The following is a 25,756-nucleotide window of genomic DNA, read 5'->3' as shown; positions in this document are numbered from 1 at the left end:
CGAACTGCTCCATCCCCTCCCGGCCCTCACCTCCCTCTCTCCTCCTCACTCACTCTGCCCATCCTTGCTGCTGTTCATGCAACAATGCAGGCACGGTCCTGCCCCAGGGCCTTTGCACTGCCTGTTTCCTCTGCCCAGAAGATCTAACCCTTCCTTCCCAAGCTCTTCCTCCAGGTCTTGGCTCTAATGCCACCTCCTCAGAGAGGCCCTCCTGGCCACCTGGGCCAAAGTTCTTCCTCCTGAGGCACCCCCATCACTGTGCATGCCCAGTTTATTTCTTCTGAAGTCTCCTCAGTTTCTGAAATTATCTTGCTTCCTCATTTGATGATTCATTCACAGCTCCCGTCCCTCCGCCTCTACCTGCGATTGAAAAGAGAGCAGGGGACTGTTCACATCTGTCTTCGCCCCCACCGCACCCCAGTGTCTGGGACAATCCTGGCACACAGTAGGAGCTCAATAAATATTGGTCAACTGCAAAAATGGCCTGTTAACTGCAGCTGACTCTAGCCTTAGTGATCTGAAACCGTCTGTTTGGGAATTCCCTGGTGGTCCAATGGTTGAGACTGCCGTGGCCCAGGCTCGTTCCCTGGTCGGGGAAATAAGATCCTGCAAGCCACGCCAGAGTGGCCAAAAAGAAAAGAAAAGAAACTGTCTGTTTCCACAACCCCACCCGGAGAATCCAATCTCCCCAAGTTTCTTGTCATGGCAGGGAAGCCGGAAGCAGACCTTCGACAAAATCTGAGTCAGTGACTAAAATAGTAAGTGGTGCGTGACAGTCTGGGTGACTCACACCAGGCCCGCCCTTTGGGGTGGCTGGTGGAGGAGGAAAGGACATGTTAAGTCAGTGTTCAAATCACGCTGTTGGGCGAGAGGAGGCCTGCAGCTTCCCGGCTCACCTGGCCCACATACGCCCTTCCTGGGCTGGCCTTCATTCCCTCCCTTGGAAATCCGACTGCTTCATTGCAATCTCCCCACTTCTGATCTGTGTGACTTTGGGGACCAGAATTCACCTCTCTCTGCCTCGGTTTTCCCCATCTGTAAAATGGGGACCAGCAACAGAAGCTTCTACCGTGGGGGGGTCATTTTTGAGGATTAAAATACGTTTAGATGGGACTTCCCTGGTGGTCCACTGGTTAAGACTGCGCTTCCACTGCAGGAGGCGCGGGTTCGAGTCCCTGGTTGGGGAGATCCCTGGTCAGGGAGATTCCGCATACCGTGCAGTGAGTCCAAAAATTAAAAAAAAAAAAAAAAAAAAGGTTTAGATTTAAAGCCTCCAAGACGGATAAACGGTGAGTACTCAACAAATATTAATTCTATTCTTATTCTCAAAAGGTCTGAGACCCTGAAAAAGATTAATCCCCTTCATACCGGGCACAAAGTTAATGAGCACTTACACTGTCCCTGGTATTTCACTGTTATCGCACACGATCTGCTGATGACCTTGGAACAATGGCCTCATAAACCCATTTCTCAGATAAGAAAGCAGAGGCTCAGAGAGGTGAAGGCATTTGCTGAAGATTACACAGTGTGATCAGAGCTCAGCCTTGGTGGGAGCATCAAGGCAGACCCCCGCTTCCCCCAAAAAGGGCTGCAACAGAAACAGCTAAATGTACTCACAATGTCTTTTCTCTCCACCTTCTCTGGCATTAGAACCAACACTTTTGGCAAAGCACGTGACCCATCAGAAGACTACATTTCCCAGCTTCCCTTGCAGCCGGAGATGGACCATGTGACTACATCCTGACCAATGAAATGAAAGCAAACGTGCACAACTTTTGGCTCCCGTCCCTTTTATGGCAATAGCAGCCACGTTTTTATCCTGACAAATGGCCAGGCAGAGGTCTCCCAGAGGACAATGGCGCTGTCAAAGCATTCAATAAATATTTATTACAATTAAAACACCATACCCATACCTCCAACCCATTCCCCACCACCACGGTCCAGAGAGAGGGAGGGATTGACTGAGAATTTGTAAACACATCCAATTCTGGCTACCTCGAGGGCCAGAAAGTCATGTGGTCAATTTTCCCGGCAGTGTCCTGAAAGTAGCAAACGACCCCATGTTCCACTGACCCCTGGAGATGGGGAATCAAGGCCGAGGTCATCAAGTCCAGTCACTTGGTCATTCCGTTTCTGGCGTCTTGTCCTCGGGCGCCTGCATCCCTCTCTGGTTCCACATGTGGTTGTTGAGTCCCAGTTGTACCATCTGCGCATGGTGTATGATGAGGGGCTGCAGCCCCTGAGAGTGCACGGGTGAAGTCTGTGGGAAGTCCGGGGGCTGCCGGAAGGCCTGGGGCTGCGGGAAAGCCACCGGGGGCTGCGGGAAGGCCGGTGGGGGCATGCCCGCCAGCCAAGGAGGCAGGAGCGGCGGCTGATGGCCCGGCCGCGTGGGAAAGGGTGGTGGTGGGGCTCCCAGGGTCCCCGGTCCCCCAAAGGGCACCTGAGGCACAGAAGGCAGCTGAGTCTCAAATGGCATGTAGTTCCCGAAAGCTACCTGGAGCTTCTCCATCTGCGTCTGGTACGACAGGTAGTTATGGAGGTAAGCCGAGTGCGCGGCACTCCACGCCGCTGCCTGCTGCCACTCACCCTCCAGGTGTTTGCTCTGCTCCTTCAGGGCCCGGATATCCTGTTCCTTCCTCCACTTGGCCTTGCGGGCCCGCAGCTGCTGGGACTTGAAGGTGTTGGCCACCCTCTTGGCGAAGATCGGGGAGTGCTCGTCCAGCCACACCAGGGCGTTGAGCAGGCTGGTCGTGCTGGGGCTGAGCTGGGTCAGGGAACTCTCCAGGGGCAGGAAGGGGATCACGCAATCCTGCCACCCGTGCCGCGTGAGGCTGCTCATCAGAGACTGGTTCGCCTGGTGCTGGCTCAGCCGGCAGTCGAAGTTGGAGGTGAGCAACAGGATGGTGAAGGCCGAGTGGTCTAAGGCGTCCTGCAGGCAGTGCAGCTCGCCGCGCCCTGGCACCTGGAAATCTTCGCAGAACGTGGCGCCGTCGCGCACGCCCAGGGCCTCCAGCCTCTCGCGCACGCGCAGCGCGATGTGCTCGTCAGCGCCAGCGTGCAGCACCACAAAGTTATAGAATTTCTGCTCTGGCGACTCCAGCTCAGGAGGAGGGGGCCCCGGCTTCGAGACGGTAGGGTGAGCCTTAGGAGGGGTCGATGGAGACGAAAAGGGAGAGGACGTTTTGGGGGCTGATGGAGTCGGTGGGCGTGGCTGAGCCGACGGGTAAGTGGTGTCTTCCTCTGAAAGATGGATTGGCGACTGATCCGCGACAGGGCAGGCGTTTCTGGAAGGCGAGGGGAGAGATTTGGGAGCTGCTGGCACATCCGTGCACTCCACCGGGTGGTGAGTGCTGGTTTTCGGAGCTTCCGGGGGGTCGTGCAGGCTGGTGGGGCATGCATCTGCGGCCACCTCGGGAAGCCTGGGGGCTGGGCTGCTTGGCCGCGCCGGGGGCCTGGCAGCCTCCACTGATGGGGGCCAGCTCATCTCCTCGGGCTCCTGGCAGCCCATAGGGGCAGGCTCGGGCACTGGGCTGGGCCGGGGCTTGTCACACAGCTTGCTAGGCCCGTGTGGGCTGTGGTGACTGCTGAGGAGGGCCATGGTGGGCGACTGGCTAATTTCCAAGTTGCTGGCCAGGGAGGCAGGGCTGCCGGTGGATCTCAGGGAATGCCCTCTGCTCCAGTCCGAAAGGTCCTCGATGGGCCGCGGATGGCTGCGGGTCCTGGAGGGTGATGCCGAGGACGGCAGGAGACACCCCAGATCGGAGTGGAGAGTTTGGATGCCCTCCAGGTCCCTAAGGACCTCCCATCCGCACCGGTCTCGTGCCTCTTCCTGGAGCTCCCCCAGCTGGGGGTCGTCCCTGGACCTGAAAGCACGGATGGCTGCACGGTAGGCCTCCTCCCGCATTGGCGCTGGACACAGCCTCTCCTCGGCAAGAAGGTGGTACACCCTGGCAACGGCCCGGGACACGTCTGGGGGCTCCTCTGGGGCCTCAGTGCTGTCCACACCAGCCCACTGGCGGGCCACCAGCTTCGCCACAGCGTCTGCCTTCAGGGCCTCCAGGGAGATCCTGGCCTCGGTCTCCTGGCCCAGCTTTAGGAGCACCATGGCATGCAGGAGGTCCGCCCCCCGGCAGCCTGGCCGCAGGGTCTTCAGTTTGTGCTTAAGATACAAGAGCTTATCCTGGCCCACCGCGCCTAGAATGTCAAAGGCGCCAGAAAGGGACGGGCCTGTGCTGGCCATGGGCGCAGGTGGGTGTGGCCTCCGGCGGCGTGAGAAACACTGGGTGATGGAGTCATGTTCCACACGCCGCCCCCCCTGCGCTGCAGGCCCGGTGTCCCTACCTGCTCACGGGTACTAGGTCCCCTGGGGGCTGCAGAGCAGACCTGTGAAGCAGAAAGATATGGTTATCACCAAAAAGGGGGCTCTGGGAGGCGGCCCAGACAACCCCCCACCCCATGCCTTCAAAACCCACCAGACCTATCACCAGACCTTGACCTTGGGCAAGACTTCTCACCTCCACCACCTTCCCTCTCCTCCTCTGCAAGAGGACAGCAGAGGCGCCTGCCTGGTGTCACCCAGCGGGTAGCTGCTACTATTTTCCCCATTCACAGAGGAAGAAGGTGAGCCAGAGAAGTGAAGTCATTTGCCCCAAGTCACACAGCCGGTGATAGATCTGGGATTTGTTTGTTTGTTTGTTTGCTTTGTCCAAAAGGCATGCGGGATCTTAGTTCCCCAACCAGGGATCAAACCTGCACCCCCTGCAGTGGAAGCATAGAGTCCTAACCACTGGACCACCAGGGAATTCCCAGAGCTGGGATTTGAGCCCAAGCTGTCTGGCTCTAGAGGCTGAGGCTATGTGCGTAACCACAAGACTATACTGCCTATAAGGATGATAATAAGCCCACTTATGGGATTGTTTCAGGGAGCTGAGTTGCGTTAACGTATGGAAAGCTCTGAGCCCAATGACTGGAAGTCACTCAAGAAGGGTCAGCCTCCTAGATGGCCCCCAGTGACCCCACATCCTGGTATTCAAGCCTTGGGTGGTCCTTCCAACGTTGTCCCAGAGTTCTGTGAGATCGATAGAATATGGCAGAAGTGATAGGGTGTCACCTGTGACATTAGGTTATAAAAGACACCGGCTTCCTTCTTAGTCACTCTCTCTGTCACTCTGTCGGGGGTAAACCATGGTGTGAGTAGCCCTCTGGAAAGGCCCACAAGGGGAGGAACTGAGGCTTCCCACCTCCAGCCACATGGGGGCGCCAATCTCAGACTCCAGCCCCAGTTAAGCCTTCAGATGAGGCAGCCCCGGCAGACAGCCTAACTGCAGCCTCATCAGAGACCTAGAGCCAGAACCACCCAGCTCATCTGCCACCAGATTCCTGATGTTCAGAAACTATATGAGATAATAAATGTTTGTTGTTTTGAAGCCACGAAGTTCTGGGATAATTTGTTCCGCAGCAATAGCTAACTGATACAGGTCGCGTTATTACTATGATGAGTTAACCATGACCAAGGGCCAGATCTATGCCTAACACTGCTGCTAAGCCCTTTGGAGGCTCTTTCCTCTTCTCTCCATTTCTTGAAAAATGCCAAGCTGGTTCCCACTTCAGGATCTTTGCATGCACTGTTCCCTCTGCTTGGAGCACCTTACCCTAGACCTTTGCCTGGGTGACCTGAAGCTCATCCTTAGCCCCCAGGTACAATGGTGCAACCTCAGGGAGCCCTCCATGCTCACCCCGGTTCTCTATCCCAGTCTATCTCTCCATGTACCCCCACAACAGAATTGGCCACTGGGTGACCTTTTCCTGTGTGTTAAACCTTCCACATCTGTCTGCCTCCCAGTCACCGGGGGCATCAAAGGGTGAGGGTTTGTGGAACCACACAGCAGGTACCTAACAAATACTTGCTGAATGAATGAATCAATGTATGAATAGGGCCAGCAATATTTCCTTCCAATACTGTCGATAAGAAAACAGGCACAGGGCTTCTCTGGTAGCACAGTGGTTAAGAATCCGCCTGCCAATGCAGGGGACACGGGTTTGAGCCCTGGTCTGGGAAGATCCCACATGCCGCGGAGCAACTAAGCCCGTGCGCCACAACTACTGAGCCTAACCTCTAGAGCCCACGAGCCACAACTACTGAGCCGCGTGCCACAATTACTGAAGCCCGCGTGCCTAGAGCCTGTGCTCCGCAACAAGAGAAGCCGCCACAATGAGAAGCCTGCGCACCACAATGAAGAGTAGCCCCCGCTCGCCACAACTAGAGAAAGCCCGTGTGCAGCAACAAAGACCCAACACAGCCAAAAATAAATAAATTAAATAAATAAAAATTTTTTTAAATGCTTAAAAAAAAAAAGAAAACAGGAACAAGGATGTCCACTCTCGCCACTTTTATTCAACATAGTTTTGGAAGTCCTAGCCACGGTAATCAGAGAAGAAAAAGAAATAAAAGGAATCCAAATTGGAAAAGAAGAAGTAAAACTGTCACTGTTTGCAGCTGACATGATACTATACATAGAAAATCCTAAAGATGCTACCAGAAAACTACTAGAGCTCATCAATGAATTCAGTAAAGTTGCAGGATATGAAATTAATACACAGAAATGTTTCATTCCTATACACTAACAACGAAATATCAGAAAGAGAAATAAAGGAAACAATCCCTTTTACAATCACATCAAAAAAATAAAATACCTAGGAATAAATCTACCTAACGAGACAAAAGACCTGTACTCAGAAAACTATAAGATACTGATGAAAGAAATGAAAGATGACACAAACAGATGGAGAGGTATACACCATGTTCTTGGACTGGAAGAATCAATATTATCAAAATGACTATACTACTCAAAGCAGTCTACAGATTCAATGCAATCTCTGTCAAATTACCAATGGCATTTTTCACAGAATTAGAACAAAAAATTTTACAATTTGTATAGACACAAAAGACCCCAAATAGCCAAAGCAATCTTGAGGAAGAAAAATGGAGCTGGAGGAATCAGGCTCCCTGACTTCAGACTATACTACAAAGCTACAATCATCAAAACAGTATGGTACTAGCACAAAAACTGAAATAGATATCAATGGAACAGGATAGAAAGCCCAGAGATAAACCCACGCACCTATGGTCAACTAATCTATGACAAAGGAGGTAAGACTATACAATGGAGAAAAGACAGGCTCTTCAATAAGTGGTGCTGGGAAAACTGGACAGCTACATGTAAAAGAATGAAATTAGGGGACTTCCCTGGAGGCGCAGTGGTTAAGGATCCGCCTGCCAATGCAGGGGACATGGGTTCGAGCCCTGGTCCGGGAAGATCCCACATGCCGTGGAGCAGCTAAGCCCGTGTGCCAAAACTATGGAGCCTGAGCTCTAGAGAGCCCATGAGCCACAACTACTGAGCCTGCGTGCCACAACTACTGAAGCCCACATGCCTGGAGCCCATGCTCCACAACAAGAGAAGCCACTGCAATGAGAAGCCCACCCACTGCAATGAAGAGTAGCCCCCGCTTGCCGCAACTAGAGAAAGCCCACGCACAGCAACGATGATTCAACCCAGCCAAAAATAACTAACTAAATTAAAACAAACAAACAAAAAAACCCAATCCCTTAAAAAAATAAAATGAAATAAACTCAAAATGGATTAAAGACCTAAATGTAAGGCCGCACACTATAAAACTCTTAGAGGAAAACACAGGCAGAACACTCTTTGACATAAATCGCAGCAAGATCTTTTTTGATCCACTTCCTAGAGTAATGAAAATAAAAACAAAAATAAACAAAAGGGACCTAACTAAACTCAAAAGCTTTTGCACAGCAAAGGAAACCATAAACAAAACGAAAAGACAACACACAGAATGGGAGAAAATATTTGCAAACGAAGCAACCCACAAGGGATTAATCTCCAAAATATACAAACAGCTCATGCAGCTCAATAACAAAAAAAAACAAACAATCCAATCCAAAAAATGGGCGGAAGATCTAAATAGACATTTCTCCAAAGAAGACATACAGATGGCCAAAAAGCACATGAAAAGATGCGCAACATCACTAATTACTAGAGAAATGCAAATCAAAACTACAATGAAGTATCACCTCACGCCAGTCAGAATGGCCATCATCAAAAAATCTACAAACAATAAATGCTGGAGAAGGTGTGGAGAAGAAGGGAACCCTCCTACACTGTTGGTGGGAATGTAAATTGGTACAGCCACTATGGAGAACAGTATGGACGTTCTTTAAAAACTAAAAAGAGAGCTACCATATGATCCAGTAATTCCACTCCTGAGCATATACCTGGAGAAAACCATAATTTGAAAAGACACATGCACACCAATATTCATTGCAGCACTGCTTACAATAGCTAGGACATGGAAGCAACCTAAATGTCCATCAACAGAGGAATGGATAAAGATGTGGTACATATATATATAACGGACTATTACTCAGCCATAAAAAAGAATGAAATAATGCCATCTGCAGCAACATGGATGGACCCAGAGATTGTCATAGTGAGTGAAGTAAGTCAAACAGAGAAGGACAAATACCATATCATATCACTTATACGTGGAATCTAAAAAAATGGTACAAATGAACTTATTTACAAAACAGAAATAGAGTTACAGATGTAGAAAACAATCTTATGGTTATCGGGGGGAAAGGCGGGGAGGGATAAATTGGGATACTGGGATTGACATATACACACTACTATATATAAAATAGGTAACTAATCAGGACCTACTGTATAGCACAGGGAACTCTACTCAGTACTTTGTAATGACCTATATGGGGAAAGAATCTTAAAAAGAGTGGATATATGTATATGTATAACTGATTCACTTTGCTGTACAGCACAAACTAACACAATATTGTAAATCAACTCTACTCCAATAAAAATTTAAAAGAAAGAAAGAAAACACACACAGAGAAAAGGTCTTTCCCAAGGACACAGAACAAAGACACCATGGAGAGCGTCCCAAACCCCCGAATTTAAATCCCCAGGAGCTCAATTTATGTCACATTCAGACTTAGAAAAAGCATAGCCTCACGTCCAGTCCAAGGGGCCAAGAACACTTTCTCTGCCCCTCAGCTAGGCCTACTGCCTGTTCCCCGCTGGTGCCCACGTTGGGACCCGCCCCACCCCCGAGACAAGCACAGTGCATCTGCACCAGGGACAACTCTGTCCCCCCAGGGGACACATGGCGACATCTGGGGACATTTCTGTTGTCACGACTGCGTGGAAAAGTGCTCCTGGCATGGAGTGGGTGGGGTCCAGGATGCAGCTCAACATCCCACAGTGCCCAGGACAGCCCTCCAAGAGAATGACCCAGCCCCAGATGTTGCTAAGCGCTGACGTTGAGGATCCCTGGTCTAGATGAAGAGCTGATTCATCCATCAACCCCCCCTTGCTGATAAATCACAGACGTCACTGTACAAATGACTCAGCTTTTTTTTTTTTTTTTTTTAATTTACTCTGAGCGGATGTCAAATGGCCCAGGACCAAGGTCGAAGGTTCCAGAGGTGTGACGGGGATGTGACCGAGCAGAGTGGGCAGAAGAGAAGTGGCCGAGAAGCGTCAGAGAGAGAGGCGGTGCCGGGCGGGTGGCGGGGGTGGGGGCGGAGCGGGGGGCGCGGAGGAAGGACGCAAGGAGATGAGCGGCTGTCCGGCTGTTTCCGAAAATGGAAGCGGCCTGACATACTGAAATGCTGATAGGGACGGGGAAATAGCAGAGACCCCAGAATGGAGCTGACTTCCTAGTATGGGGGGGACAAATGATCGGCGGGTACATGAGTGAAATTCATGGTTAATCACAGTATAAATGCCGCGGAGAAACAAGGAGGGAAGGAGAGTCATGAACTCCAAGAATGGGGGGGGAGGGGTGCAGTTTGGGGGGGGGGGCGGTTTGTTTTGTTTATTTATTTGGTTGTGCCGGGTCTTAGTTACGGCACGTGGGCTCCTCAGTTGTGGCACGCGAACTTCCAGTTGAGGCATGCATGTGAGATCTAGTTCCCTGACCAGGGATGGAACCCCGGGCCCCCCTGCACTGGGAGTATGGAGTCCCAGCCACTGTGCCACCAGGGAAGTCCCTGTGTGCGGTTTTAAACAACATAGTTTAGGAAGGTCTTGATGAGAAGAGAGTGTGCGGTTTTAAACAACATAGTTTAGGAAGGTCTTGATGAGAAGAGAGATTTCGACAGGACATAAACATGGGGAGAGGGCAGGGACATCTGAAGGAAGAGAGATCCAGGCAGAGGAAACAGCCCGTGCAAAGGCCCTGGGGCAGGACCATGCCTGGTGTGTTGGAGGAACAGCGAGAAGGCCTGTGTGTCTGGAGCAGAGTGAGCGAGGGGGAGAGAGGGAGGAGGGGAGGGCAGGGAGGGGACGGGGCAGGTCGTGCAGGAACTTGTGGGCCTGAGTAGGGGGAAAGGGGGGCACTTGGGCTTTTACCTGAAAACCTAGAACCACCTCGACCTGTCTAAATGCCGTGGTCTTGCCTCATGTGTGCTGCCAAGAAGGAAAATGGGCTCAGTGGGACCACATCTGCTAACTTTTCAAGAGAAGCCAGAAACGCAGATTTTCAGGAATCTGCTCAGTCGTGTCAAGTTAGCAATCGATTCAAATGTTTTAAAGAGACCTTGTGAGCTTAAAAGAAAAGAAAAAAAAGCCAATGTGCCATCCACAGAGTAAAAACTCTGAACATATTTGTTGCAAATAATAAATAAAGTGTGTGAAGAGGCGAAAGTTATACATACACAGCATTCATTCATTCATTCAAGAAGTAATTTTCCAGCATCTGCCATGTCTTGGACACTGAATGTATCAGGACAGAGAGAAGACTGAAACAGGAATACTCTTCCCTCTTGGAGCTGACAGTCCCGTGGGTATATAAATTGTATACAATATAATATTATTATATATAATATATGGCAAAAGCAAAGCAACAAAACAAATTCCATCCACTACAGTGAAGGTTGACATTTCCATGTTTCATTTGTAAAGAGTCAGTACTAAAGTCGTAACTATAAAAAGAAGGAAGATAATTATTGCTTAAGTGCTTCCTTAGTTCCTGAATTATTTTTCCACAAAGAAAGACAAAATATGAGCCATATATTACTGCAGAGAAGAGTTCCTTTTTTCTTTTCATAAACTTTTTTGCTTCTTTCAAAAACAAATATCAATATTTGTTACGGCAACAAAGTGGGTATATGTATATATAATATACAACCTAGTATATCATATCTCTTAATTGCCCCACTGGCCTTCCCGCTATCCTTCAAACTTGCCAGGCACAGTCCTGCCTCAGGGCGTTTGCACTGGCTGCTCCTTCTGCCTGGAACACTGTTTCCCCCATGTATCCCCACAGCTCACTCCCTACCTTCCTTCAGATTTTTGGTCAAGCCTGCCCTGATGACACTGTGCACAACTCCCTAGGAAGGGGTCACAAAGTATGGCCCATGGGCTGTTTTAGTAAATAAAGTTTTCTTGGAACACAGATACGCTCACTCATTTACACAGGGTCCATGGCTGCTTTGAGGCTACAATGGCAGAGCTGAGTAGCTGCAACAGACACCACGTAGCCCATAAAGATGAAAATATTCACTCTCTGGTCCTTTCCAGAGAAAAGTTTGCCAACACCTGGGCTACGAAACAGGCATATGATTTTTTTTTTTTTCCCCTTTCCATAGAGGGGCAAACTTAGATTGCACAGCTAACGACGAGCAGAACAGCCCTATGGCACCAATGTTTGTAACCCTAAGACCAGATGCCTGTCTCTCCGGCCCATATAATTATTACGGGGCATAACTGGCTGTTATTGGTTGAACTGGGTTCCCCCCTCACCAAGTTCAGATGTTAAAACCCTAACCCCCAGGACCTCAGGATGTGACTACATTTGGAGATACGGTCTTTACAGAGGTAATCAAGTTAAAATGAGGTCATAAGGGTGGGGTCCTAATCCAATAAGACTGGTGTCCTTATAAGAAGGGGAGACTAGGACACAGACACCCACAGAGGGAGGATCATGTGAGGACACAGGGAGAAGACAGCTGTCTGCAAGCCAAGGAGAGAGGCCTCAGAAAGGAACCAACCCTGCCGACACTTTGATCTTGGACTTCCAGCCTCCAGACTGTCAGGCAATAAATTTCTGGTTTTTAAGCCCCCCAGCCTGTGGGACTTTGTTATGGCAGCCCCAGCTCCGTGTGGCTACTGAGTACTGGAAATTTGGCTACAGCTACCAGGGAGAAAGTAAATATTAAATTTTATTGATATTTAATTCATTAAAATGGAAAAACTGGGGCAGTGTAAAAAAAAAAAAAAGTTCCCCCATTAAACCCAACTTTGGGGACTTCCCTGGTGGCACAGTGGATAAGTCTCCACGCTCCCAATGCAGGAGGCCCAGGTTCGATCCCTGGTCAGGGAACTAGATCCCACATGCATGCCGCAACTAAGAGTTCACATGCCGCAACTAAGGAGCCCGCCTTCCACAACTAAGACCCGGTGCAACCAAATAAATAAATAGATATTTAAAAAAAATAATTATCAAGGCTTTACCGTGTGTAAAGTACAATGCATTTATATAATTGTATGTATTAAAAAATAAATTCTGTAAGTACTATTATCTCCTCTTTAAAAAAAAAAAACCAACTTTGTTTTGGTAGGATCAGATTTCACTTAAACTGTTAAAAATGTAGTATCTGAATTGAGATCTGAAAAAATACACACCAGATCTTGAAGCATTAGTACAAGAAAAGGTATGTAGGGCTTCCCTGGTGGCACAGTGGTTGAGAGTCTGCCTGCCAGTGCAGAGGACACGGGTTCGAGCCCTGGTCTGGGAGGATCCCACATGCCGCGGAGCAACTGGGCCCGTGAGCCACAACTACTGAGCCTGCACGTCTGGAGCCTGTGCTCTGCAACAAGAGAAGCCACCGCAGTGAGAAGCCCGTGCACTGCAACAAAGAGTAGCCCCCGCTCGCCACAACTAGAGAAAGCCCTCGCACAGCAACGAAGACCCAACGCTGCCAAACAATAAATAATAAAAATAAAATAAATTAATTTAAAAAAAAATAAGAGAAAGGCAAAGTGTATAGTTTCTCCTATCTCTGATGTGAACTTGCTGTCGGCAACAAAATGGGATAAAATCGATGAAGATCAGGTGGGACCACAAGTCAGCCAAAACTTACTGAAATATCAAAACTCCCTGAAGTATCAGATATCTCCCTCTACAGCAATGACCCTCGGATCAACTGTTCTTTCCACCTCTCAGTGGCTCCTGGGAACAGCTGCGTGTATAGTAACTTAAAAAGAAAAAAAATCACTGGGAACTCTACTCAGTACTCTGTAATGACCTATATGGGAACAGAATCTGAAAAAAGAGTGGATATATGTATATGTATAACTGATTCGCTTTGCTGTACAGCAGAAACTAACACAACATTGTAAATCAACTATACTCCAATAAAAATTAATTAAAAAAAAAAAGATGGATGGACCTAGAGACTGTCATACAGAGTGAGGTAAGTCAGAGAGACAAAGACACATGTATATTAACACATATATGTGGAATCTAGAAAAATGGTACAGATGAACCTATTTGCAAAGCAGAAATAGAGACACAGATGTAGAGAATAAACGTATGGACACCCGGGGGCAGGGCAGGTGGGATAAATTGGGAGATTGGGACTGACATACATACACTACTATGTATAAAATAGATAACTAAGGGGGCTTCCCTGGTGGTCCAGTGGTTAAGACTCCACACTCCTACTGCAGGGGGCCCGGGTTCGATCCCTGGTCGGGGAACTAAGATCCCGCATGCCACATGTCGCAGCCAAAAAAAATAAAGTTAAAAAAAATAGATAACTAACGAGAACCTACTGTATAGCACAGGGAACTCTACTCAGTGCTCTGTGGTGACCTAAATGGGAAGGAAATCCAAAAAGGAAGGGATATATGTATACGGAGAGCTGATTCACTTTGCTGCACAGCAGAAACTAACACAACATTGTAAAGCAACTATACTCCAATTAAAAAAAGAGAGAAAATCAATCACATGGTGACATGCACCCTCCAATTTTTAACGAATAAAGGGCACAACTGATAAAGTGTGAAGGACGGGGCATGAACGGGGCCAGACATTAAGTCCTGCATCACGCACTGTTCACTCTGAAAATTCAAGTTCAGTACTTAGGATCTGTGTCCTATTCTGAGTTCAGGTTCTAGGTCAATAAAACGGTAAAAGGAAGAAAAGTTCACCAACTCCTGCAACTACACCACGGGCAGCAGTGTGAGAAGAAAATTTGAATTAGCTGCCAACGCTGAACAGAGGCGGTGCTGTGTGAAAACTCTGGTGTTCTGGGTTCTCTTGGAATCCAGACGGTCAGCAAGAACAGAGTGGCAGCTGCCCTTGTCCTGCCCTTGGCCACAGCCTGCCCCCTTTATGGGGCACCCACCCGAAATGAGTCAGCTACAGGGCAAGAGAGAGCAGTGGGTGGGAGCATGCGCTTGGGGTTCAAATCTCAGCCGTATGCCTTGCAGGCTGTGATCTTGGATAGGCCACAAGCACATTGATGCCTCAGTCTCCTCCTTTGTGGACTGGGTACAAGGATGAGCTCTTCCTGCGAGGACTGCCGTAGGCCGAATGAGTTAATCCGTGTAGAAATGGTACAGAGCAGTGCCTGGCACACCCTCGGTGCTCCATGAGCCTTAGGGTACCTGACGGCTGTCTGCCCCCAGCAGCACCCGAGCTGGAGGCCCCCGCAGCAGAGGCTCAGGGCTGGGCTTGTGGAAAATCTCACAGCCAGACTCAGAATCAGCCAAGCAGGGACTTCCCTGGTGGTCCAGTGGACTCCCGGGGACTTCCCGGGTGGCGCAGTGGTTAATAATCTGCCTGCCGACGCAGGGGACACGGGTTCCAGCCCTGGTCTGGGAAGAACCCACATATTGCAGAGCAACTAAGCCTGTGTACCTAGAGCCCGTGCTCCGCAACGAGAAGCCACCGCAATAAGAAGCCTGCGCACCGCAACAAAGAGTAGCCCCTGCTCACCGCAGCTACAGAAAGCCCACGCGCAGCAACAAAGACCCAACGCAGCCATAAATAAATAAATTAAATAAATAAATAAATAAAAATTTTTAAAAAATATGGTCCCAATGCAGGGGGCCCAGGTTCGATCCCTGGTCACGGAACTAGATCTGCGTGCTGCAACTAAAGATCCTGCGTGCCGCAGCTGAGACCCAGCGCAGCCACGTAAATAAATATTAAACGAAAAAAAGAACCAGCCAGGCAGGCCCTCCCCTGCCTGCACTCCTGCCAAATTGCCTAAAGTCACACCGTGTTTCTGCTCCATCTCCCTGCCCGCCAGCCTGAGCCCCCAACGCAGCGCCCTCTCCCCAGACACTGTGCCCTGGCATGTCCCCCGTCCACTCCATCTGCCCTGCCCAGCGGCCACCCCAACCTTCCGGAAACCTGGCTTCCATTCTGCCCACCTTCCACAGCCTCCAGGGCAAAGTCCACTCTGCACCTGACGGTGCCAGGGACGGCGGGGTGGGGGTGGGGGAGCACCCACCGGGGTAAGGGACCCGGCTCTGCCACCTCTCAGCTGGTGGAGCCTGTCTTCTCAGTCTGTTTCCTCGTGTGTAAAACCAGCAGGAGAGTGGCCCTCGTCCAGAGCGAGAGTTCAGAATAACAATATAAGAAACCGTACAAATCAGAACTAAATACTGGCAGAATCTCTTTTTTCTCTTCTTTTTTATTTGTTCACCAAATCTGGAATCTGCCTACCCCCTCCTCTCCTGTCTACACTCTTGGGCAATCTCTTCACGCACAGAGGGAATATTAATTGAGCACCTACTGTGTGCCAAGAGTTATTGTAGGTGCTGCTGCAGACCCCCGGCCCTCTTGGAGCTCACAGTCTAGTTGGGGGAGACCCGGGATGAATGAGAAAGTAGTTCATTGCAGAGAACGGAAAGAGCCATCAAGAAAATGAGCCAGGGCTTCCCTGGTGGCGCAGTGGTTGAGAATCTGCCTGCCAATGCAGGGGACACGGGTTCGAGCCCTGGTCTGGGAAGATCCCACATGCCGCAGAGCAACTAGGCCCGTGAGCCACAACTACTGAGCCTGCGCGTCTGGAGCCTGTGCTCCGCAACAAGAGAGGCCGCGATAGTGAGAGGCCCACACACTGCGATGAAGAGTGGCCCCCACTTGCCGCAACTAGAGAAAGCCCTCGCACAGAAACGAAGACCCAACACAGCCATAAATAAATAAATAAATAAATTTAAAAAAAAAAGAAAATGAGCCAGGGTTGGGGAGGAAGGCAAGGACTGGGGGAAAGGCTGCCAAGAACTGGAGATCAAGGGAGACCTCTGGGAGGAAGTGACACACGGGAGCTGAGACCTGAAGGAGGTGAGGGAGCAACTCAGGCGCAGATCTGGGGGAAGAGAGTTTCAGGCCGTGGGCACAGCATGTCCAAAGGTCCTGGGGCGGGACTGGACCTGATGTGTTGGAGGAACAGCGAGGAGGCACGTGTCTGGAGCAGAGTGAGCGAGGGGGAGAGAGGGAGGAGGGGAAGGCAGGGAGGGGACGGGGCAGGTCGGGCAGGGCCTTGTGAGATGGAGGAGGGAGCCCTGGAGAGCTACATGCAGAGCTGGGAGGGGACCTAACTCAGGTGCTCACAGGTGCCCTCTGGCTACTTCAGCGAGGACAGATTCAGGGGTGGGGTGGTGAGGGCAGGAGAGAGGGTGGGGAGGGGACATGGGTGGAGGTGACCATTGGCTCAAGCAAGCAACGATGGAATCCAGACCAGGTGGTGATCTCCAGGAAGGATCTCCGGAGACCAGCACACAGTAGGTATACTTACATAAATAAATAAGTATACCTTATAAATAAATACTTATTGGCTGAATAAATCAGTGAGTGGACAGAGCAGTGCCTGGCACACAGTAGGCACCCAATAAATGTTTTCTGTTTGAATCCTCCCTCCCCAAGAAGACAGCCTAATCGGCTCCTACCAGGACTGGCACATAGTAGGGGCACACTTCACTCCTTTCGGTTAATTAAGAAATGTTGCAGGGGACTTCCCTGGTGGTCCAGTGGCTGAGACTCCACGCTCCCAACGCAGGGGGCCCAGGTTCCATCCCTAGTCAGGGAACTAGATCCCACATGCATGCCGCAACTAACAGTTCTCATGCCACAACTAAAGATCCCGCACGCCGCAACAAAGATCCCACATGCTGCAACTAAGACCCAGGGCAGCCAAATAAATATTTTTTAAAAAATAAGTGTTTACTGAGCACCTACTATGTGCCGGGCACTGTGCAAAGCAAAGGACAACGCTGCGAGTTAAGACTGTTTTGACTGCCTGTTTACCAGTAGAAAAGGGAGGCACAGAAAGGTAGAGTGACTTGCCCGGGATCACACAGGTAGAAAGTAAAGGGGCAGTAATTTAAACCAGGCAGCGTGGCTGCAGGGCCCCTGCCTTTATTCACTGAGCACCTACTATGTGCAGTACCCCTCCCATGCCTGGATCGGAGGCATCCTCAAGCCTGGCCAAGGTACCGGATAGCTACCCTCTGCATTTGGCACACATTACTGTGACAGGTCACACTTTTGCTCCCTGTTGCTCCATGAGGACACTATTTGGCCCCTACTGTGTGCCCAGCGTACTGAACAGTGTCTCCTGGCACACAGCAGGTGCTCCATAAATGTTTGTTGAAGAATGAATGAATGGCCCTTATTCGGAGGAGGACACAGAGGCCCAGGCAGGTTCTGGAGCCTGGGGCACCTACCAACCCTCCTCCAAACTCTGGAATCCAGACCTCAGCCTGCCTGGGTCACACTGTGGTGTCCCCTCCCCCAAACCCCTGCCTCAGCCGCAAGGAGAGGAAAGGAGCACAGGTACCCTGAAGAAGTCCTGGGCCCAGCCGAGTGGTGCCATCGGCCTGGGCAGACTTGGATCGGCTCCTGGGCAGGTACCAACCAACCCCGTTCCCCACGGGAAGGGGTGGGGAGCGGGGGGGAGGGGGGCGTTGAAGATTCCCCGAGACCCATCTCAGCTGATGGATGGGACCCGCTGAGGGAAGAGCGCTCCCCCAGTGGGAGGGGGGTCACGGAAGCCCCTGGATAAAGTGGGGATTCGGGGCCCTGGAGGAGCTGGGGGAGCGGCAGTGGGGGGTGGCGATCACCGGGAAGGAAGAACAGGGGCTGGGGCAGAGAGAGCGCCCCGTTTGGGGAAGAAATCAGAAACGCGGAGGAGGAAAGCGGTATTGGAAGGTAGTACGTCATGTTGGGGAGGATTCGGGGTGTTGGGGAAGAGTTGGGGGGGTGGGGAGGACTTGGGCCAGGGAGGGGAGTTGGAGCATTGGGGGGCGGTGAGCACTGAACACGCGGCGCAAGGACGTCCAAAGCACCTAGTGCGGGGCAGCTGGCTTCGAACCCTGGCGAGGGGCGCGGGCAGCCGGGCCCCCTGCAGGCCTGCGGGGGTCCCCTGCTCCTCCCCAGCCGGCCCTCGCCCCTTCCTCACCTACCAGGGATCCGGGGGCGGCTGGCCGCGCCGCTCGTGTCCTCGGGGCTGGGGCTGGTGGCCGGACGGCCTAGTGGCGGTGCCAGGGGATGGCAGAGCGCGAAGGGCGCGCTGGTGGCTCCAGGCGCACGGCCTCCGACCGCCCCTTCCGCGTCCGGAGGGGAGGGAGGAAGGAGGTGAGATCATGCTTTCCGAGCGGGACCGGGAAAGTCCCTGAGACGCCCCGAGCGACGCCCTCTGTCCCTCCGCCGGCTGCCACTTAGGGGACGTTTTGGCACCTCCGGGGTGCCCGGGCGCTGGGGACCACAACGGGGGTCAAGGGTGACAACAGCCCTCGGGAACCCACCGTCTAGTGAGAAAGAACTACAGTGTTTAAATTAGTTAATCTCAATTAGTAATTAATGTTTTCCAGGACACCGAACAGAGGGGATGGGATAATTGGGTGGGACGGGGGTGGGAATCATGGCCACCCTGGAGGGATTTGGGGACGCCCATGTGGTTGGAAAAGGGACAGTAAGATGGCATACCTTTTTGGCCGCGCAGTGCAGCTTGCAGGATCTTAGTTCCCCCACCAGGGATTGAACCTGGGCCCTCCGCAATGAAAGCACGGAGTCCTAATCACTGGACCGCGAGGGAATTCCCAAGATGGCATATCTTGAAGCTGCAAACATGACGTTTTAAAATTCACAGGGAGCAGAACTAACTAAAGCCTGTAACTAAAAAATAAAAATATATATAAAATAAAATTCACAGGGGTCCTGAACCCAGGGCTTACATATCTATTGGGCATAGTTAAATCACGGTGCTCAGAGCCCGTCATACTTCTGGGACCCACGGAAATGTTTTCATTTCTCTTAAAATCAGAAAGGAAAAAAAAAAAAAAAAGGAAAATGAATATAATCCAGCCTGAATTATGTGTGTCTTTATACCAACACAGTTGTAAAATGTAATTTAATTTTTTTTTTAGTTGAGGAAGAGGCCCACAAAAGCCATAAATAATATACCTTTGGTTGGGCCCCTTTGTCACCCGGAACCTCTTGTCAAAATACCATTTGCTATAGAAAACAAACTTCTGGTTACCAAAAGGGAAGGGGGTGGGGGGAGGGATAAATTAGGAGTCTGGGGTTAACAGATACACACTACTATATATAAAATAGATGACCAGGTCTTCCCTGGTGGTCCAGTTGCTAAGACTCCGTGCTCCCAATGCAGGGGACCCCAGTTCGATCCCTGGTCTGGGAATTAGATCCCACATGCTGCAACGAAAGATCCCGCACGCGGTGATGAAGATCCGGTGTGCCGCAACTAAGATCTGGAGCAGCAAAATAAATAAATATTTTTAAAAATAATAAAATAGATAACCAACAAAGTCCTACTGTATAGCACAGGGAACTATATTCAATATCCTGTAATAACCTATAATGGAAAAGAATCTGAAAAAAAAATATATATATATATAAAACTGAATCAGTTTGCTGTACACCTGAAACTAACATGACATTGTAAATCAACGATACTTCAATTAAAAAAAAATACCATTTGTTAGATGCATCAAGCCCAATATAGGAGGTTACAGGGAAGTCCATTATGTTGAAATATACTTATTAAAAATTTCTTTAACAACTTAGTGATCCATCCTTGGATGAATGGGGGGTCCACCCACACAATGGAATATTATTCAATGTTAAAAAGGAAGGAAATTCTGACACAGGCTACAATGTGAATAAACCTTGAACACATTGTGCTCAGTGAGATAAGCCAGAGAGGGAGGGACAAACAGTGTGATTCCACTCACAGGAGGTCCCTAGGGAGGTCAAATTCATAGAAACAGAAAGTAGGTGGTGGGTGCCACCAGCTCAGGGGAGGGAGACAGTGTTTCATGGGGACAGTTTCAGTTTGCGAAGATGAGAAAGTTCTGGAGACGGATGGTGGGGAGGGTTGCACAACAATGTGAACGTGTTTAGTGTCACTGAGCTGTGCACCTAAAAATGGTTAAAAGGTGGTACTTCCCTGGTGGTCCAGTGGTTAAGACTCCCACTTCCACCACAGGGGATGTGGGTTCAATTCCTGGTTGGGGAACTAAAATCCCATATGCCACACCGTGCAGTCGAAACCAAAAAAAAAAAAAAAAAAAAAGGTTAAAAGGTAAATTTCATGTTTAGTATATTTTACCACCACAAAAAATTGTTTTCAAATACTTGCAAGACAATCACTTCAAAAAGATTTTTGAAATAGAGCTATACCGAAACAAACAAACAGGGCTTAGGGTGGTTCCACCTCTGTGTGTATTACCACATTAACAAAATCTAATCCCCACAGTGATTTTTCAGTAATAATGAGGGTCAGCTGTATTTTGAGTCACCTGCAGCAGTGTGCTCTGATATGGAAATGCCTGTGGTTTTCTACCAGAAACAAAGCCACAGGTCCTTCATTCATAATTGAGGAAATGGCAAATATCAGTTAGAGTCAGTGCAAATAAAGATGTGAGGGTTTTTTCCCGTCGGTTCATTGGACACCCTGAATTTCATCATTAGCTCTCCCAAGCAGTGCATGGATTCCAGGCCAAAGTTCACTGAAAGGTTCTTGGGAGGGAAATGCAAATGGTAGTTATCAGGGTGCTAAGTCCCCCACCCCCGCCCTGTCCCCCCACCTCAGTGCCTCTCTTAGTGCCTGTCGCCTGTGAGGGAGAAATTTTCTTGAACGGCTACTGTGTGCCAAGCATGTCTAGGCTCTGGGGATCCATCGGGGTGGGGGTGGGGGAAGAAGTGGTCCCTGCCTTTAGGGCCTCCTGAGCTGGAGGCAGAGAAGGCATGAAACCCATCTTCCCATGCCTCTCCACCCCACACCCATCACCAATTTTTGGAGCGTCCATTAGGTGCCTGTTCCCAGGCCAAACACATCTTGGTGGTCATCTGATCCATGTCTTTTATTAATTTATTTATTTTTTGGCTGCGCTCTGTGGCTTGTGGGATCTTTAGTTCCCTGACCTGGGATTGAACCCGTGCCCCCTGCAGTGGAATCGTGGAGTCTTAACCACGGGACCGCCAGGGAAATCCTTATGCATGTCTTAAAACAACTGTTCCTGGTAGGTTTGACTGTGCCCATTTTACAGGTGAGAAAACTGAGGCTCAGAGACGGTAACACGGCTGGAACATCCGAGGTTTCCACGGGAAGCCATGGGCTGCAGATGGATAAATTTGACCACCTGCAGGCAGGTGTGGTTGTGCACCTCCCTTCATTTAAAGAAAAAAGAAGGTCCTGGTTGAGGTCCACATTCCTACTCCCACTTGGGGGCCCATTCGTTCCGTTTTCCGCTTTTGCACACATGTTTACACACATCCATGAATGTGATATTTAGTATCCTTTGGTCTGGCTTTGTTTTTTATTCAAATTGGCCAGAAGTCAGCAAACTTTTTTCTGTAAAGGACCAGCTAGTAAAATATTGTCGGTCTTAGGCACCATAGTGTCTTTATTACAACTACCTATGCTGCCACTGTAGCCCCAAAGCAGTCACAGGTGATACTTCAGTAAATGGGTGTCAGCTGTGTGTCAATAAAACTTTATTTACAAAACCAGGTGGCAGGGACTTCCCTCGTGGCGCAGTGGTTAAGAATCCGCCCGCCAATGCAGGTTTGATCCCTAGTCCGGGAAGATCCCACATGCTGTGGAACAACTACGCTGGGGCGCCACACACAACTACTGAAACCCGCTCACCTAGAGCCCGTGCTCCGAAACAAGAGAAGCCACCGCAATGAGAAGCCTGCGCGCCGCAACGAAGTGTAGCCCCTGCTCTAGAGAAAGCTGGCGCACAGCAACAAAGACCTAAAGGCAGCCAAAAAAAACAAAAAAAACCAACCAGGCCACAGGCCAGACAGTGGCCGTGGTTTGCTGGTTTGCTGACCCTGGATATAGATGGTATCAATACTTAGCTTTATTCTGCTGAAGATGTCTCCAACATTTTTCTAAGCCAATATATGTAGCCCGACCTTGTTCTTTTTTTTCTTTTGGCTGTGCCACGCAGCTTGCGGGATCCTAGTTCCCTGACCGGGGATCGAACCCGCGCCCCCTGCAGTGGAAGCACAGAGTCCTAACCACTGGACCTCCAGGGAAGTCCCCCAACCTTGTTCTTTTTAAGTGTATTATGGTCTCACTAAGCATTGCCATATCACGGTTTGTTGAGTCCCCTGTCATTGGACATGCTGGTGCCGGCCACTCTTCCCCCCAGGCAGGCATTAACACCTTATAAGTTGGTGGTTATGAACAGTGCTGGGGTGGGGTGGGGGGGAGGGTAGTCTGAGTGCTGGGTTCAAATCCTTATTCTGACACTTGCCGTGAGGTGGGGCCACAGGGGGGCCCACTGAACCCTGCCTCAGTTTCCCTCTCTTGTAACACAGCGATCATTACAGCACCTGCCTCTTGGGGTTGATAAAAAGGATGTGATGGGACTTCCCTGGCGGTGCAGTGGTTAAGGCTCTGCGCTTCCACTGCAGGGGGCACGGGTTCCATCCCTAGTCAGGGAACTAAGATCCTGCATGCCTTGGGGCCAAAAAAAAAAAAAGGATTATGTGACTCCGTTGACAGGGTTTCTCTAGGGTGGCTGCAAAGAAAGGGAACTTCTAGGACTTTTCAGACGTGGAGTACGTTCTCACTCTTACTAAACACCGCCAGATTTTGTCCAAAACAGTGTCCCTGTTTGCACTCCCCCCGGAAGTGAGCAAAAGGGCTCATTTCCCCCACCGCCACCTCATGCTACTTTCTCTATCTTAATTTGTGTTGACGTGTAATTCATAGGCACCAAAGTCTATAAAGCTTAAAGGGACAGACAGCTCAGTGGTTTTTTTTTGGGTATGTACACACTCCCTGTAGCCAACTCCCTGATTGAGATATAGAGGTCATTTCCATCCCCTAGAAGTCCCCAAGGGCCCCTTCTCCATCCCTACCCACCGGGCAACCACCCTTCTGGTTTCTCATCATAGTTTAGGTTTTTATTTTTTTTATTAATTGAATTGTTTATTTATTTTTGCTGCATTGGGTCTTCGTTGCTGTACGCAGGCTTTCTCTAGTTGCGGCGAGCAGGGGCTACTCTGTTGCGTCGTAGGGCAAGGGGTTCTCGTTGTGGTGGCTTCTCTTGTTGCGGAGCACGGGCTCTAGGCCAGGGGGATTCAGTAGTTGTGGCGCATGGGCTTAGTTGCTCCGCGGCATGTGGGATCTTCCCGGACCAGGGCTTGAACCCATGTCCCCTGCCCCATTGGCAGGCAGATTCTTAACTACTGCGCCACCAGGGAAGTCCCATAGTTTAGTTTTGATTTTGAAACTTCATCAAAAGAGAATCAGTGTGCGGATGCGTTTGTGTCTGCCTTCTCTCACTCAGCATCATGCGTGTGAGTTTCAGCCACATTGTCGTGAATATCAGTAATTCACCCTTGTTCACATCTTCTATGGACTGGGAGAAATATTTAAGTCTAAGCAGTAAGATGTAACAGGAAGAAGTCCAGTACGGTGGTCTCAAACAGGTTGGCAAGCTGTTCCTATAAAGGGTTAGATAGTAAATATTTTCAGCTTTGCGGGATACAGGAGGTCTCTGTTGTGTATCTTTGTTTGCTTTAAAACCCTCTGAGCTTGTGAGCCATGCCAACAAACAAACAAACAACTCTTTGGGTACTTTTGGCCCTCAGGCTATAGTTTGCAGACTTTTAGTCTAAATCATTTTACCACAGTGCCTGACATACAGCAAGTATCTATCACTAAGTGTGGACAGGCAGGTTTTCTGTGGCATCTAATTTTGAATTTGTCATTACATGTTCTTTTTCATACTATTTCCCCCAAATGTTTAACCTTTTGTTTGTTTTGAGATGTAATTGACATACAACATAGCATTAGTCTTAGGTGTACAACATAATGATTTGATATATGTATTCAACATATACTGTGAAATGACCACAATAACTAGTTAACGTCCGTCACCTCACATAGTTACAAATATTTCTTTTCTTGAAATGAGAGCTTTTAAGACCTACCCTCTTAGCAACTTTCAAATACACAATGCAGGGACTTCCCTGGTAGCACAGTGGTTAAGAATCCACCTGCCAGTGCAGGGGACACGGGTTCGAGCCCTGGCCTGGGAAGATCCCACATGCCGCAGAGCAACTAAGCCCGTGCGCCACAACTACTGAGCCTGAGCTCTAGAGCCCGCGAGCCACAACTACTGAGCCCGCCTGCCCTGACTACTGAAGGCTGCACGCCTAGAGCCCCGTGCTCCGCAACGAGAAGCCACCGCAATGAGAAGCCCGGGCACCGCAAGGAAGAGTAGCCCCCGCTCGCCGCAACTAGAGAAAGCCCGCACGCATCAACGAAGACCCAACGTGGCCAAAAATAAATAATTTATTAAAAAAAAAAAGAATTAGCAAATACACAACGCAATATTGTTAACTGCAGTCACCAAGCTGTACTTTATAACCCCAGACTCGTTCATCTTTTTCTAAAAAAAATTTATTTATTATTTATTTATTTTTGGCTGCACCGGGTCTCAGTCGCAGCACGCGAACTTCTTAGTTGTGGCATGCGAACTCTTAGTTGCGGTATGCATGTGGGATCTTAGTTCCCGACCAGGGATCGAACTTGCGCCCCCTGCATTGGAAGCACGGAGTCTTAACCACTGGACCGCCGGGGAAGTCCCCCAGCCTCCCTCTTAAAAGGACCCTTGTGATGATGTTTAGGGTCCACCCGGATAATCCAGGACCATCTCCCTGTCTCCAGATGCTTAACTGAATCCCATCTGCAAACTTTCCTTTGCCACGTGAGGGAATGTAGTCACAGGACCCAGGGATCAGGTCATGGACATTTTTGGGGGTCGACCTGCCACACGGTTCCCCAACATGGCCGGGGAGGCCCAGGACAGGAGAAGCAGCAGGCTTCTCGCTTCTGCTGGCTGAACAGAACACGACACAGGGGGTAAGACTCTGGCACGTGGGCGGGGAGAGATGAAAGACCCCCACAACCTGGTTCTCTCCAAGCCAAGCAAGCGTGGTGAGTGCATCTCTGACAACCCAGACAGGCCTTGTCCGAGGCACTGGGCACAGACCTTCAGGTCCGGCCCCGTCCCGTTCACGCCCTTGGGAGCAAAGCAAAGAAGGGGCCGAGAAGGTCACACAGAGACCCCGGAGTTGTTTAGCTGCTGAAAAATAAACACACACACACACACACACACACACACACACACACACACACACACGCAACCTGGAC

General features: G+C 50.0%; 1 protein-coding gene across 5 annotated transcripts in view; it reads right to left on the bottom strand.

Moving 5' to 3' along the window:
* The window catches only part of TICAM1 (TIR domain containing adaptor molecule 1), a 104,450-nt gene extending 85,805 nt beyond the window's left edge, over positions 1-18,645 (bottom strand). For 3 of the 5 annotated variants that reach the window (XR_011073245.1, XR_011073247.1, XR_011073246.1), the window contains exon 1: positions 18,519-18,645. Coding sequence is in view for 2 of the 5 variants with exons in the window: in XM_068537219.1 (XP_068393320.1) it covers positions 2,123-4,240 (2,118 nt within the window). In the remaining 3 variants the exon portion in view is untranslated. Of the gene's footprint in view, positions 1-1,867; positions 4,384-18,514 lie in introns of those variants that run through there. The other 2 variants (XM_068537219.1, XM_068537218.1) reach the window with 2 other exon arrangements.
* Positions 18,646-25,756: the final 7,111 nt, after the last annotated feature.

Source organism: Eschrichtius robustus, chromosome 2 (assembly GCF_028021215.1).
Source record: "Eschrichtius robustus isolate mEscRob2 chromosome 2, mEscRob2.pri, whole genome shotgun sequence".
Taxonomy (NCBI): Eukaryota; Metazoa; Chordata; class Mammalia; order Artiodactyla; family Eschrichtiidae; genus Eschrichtius; species Eschrichtius robustus.
This window is presented reverse-complemented; position numbering and strand designations above follow the sequence as displayed.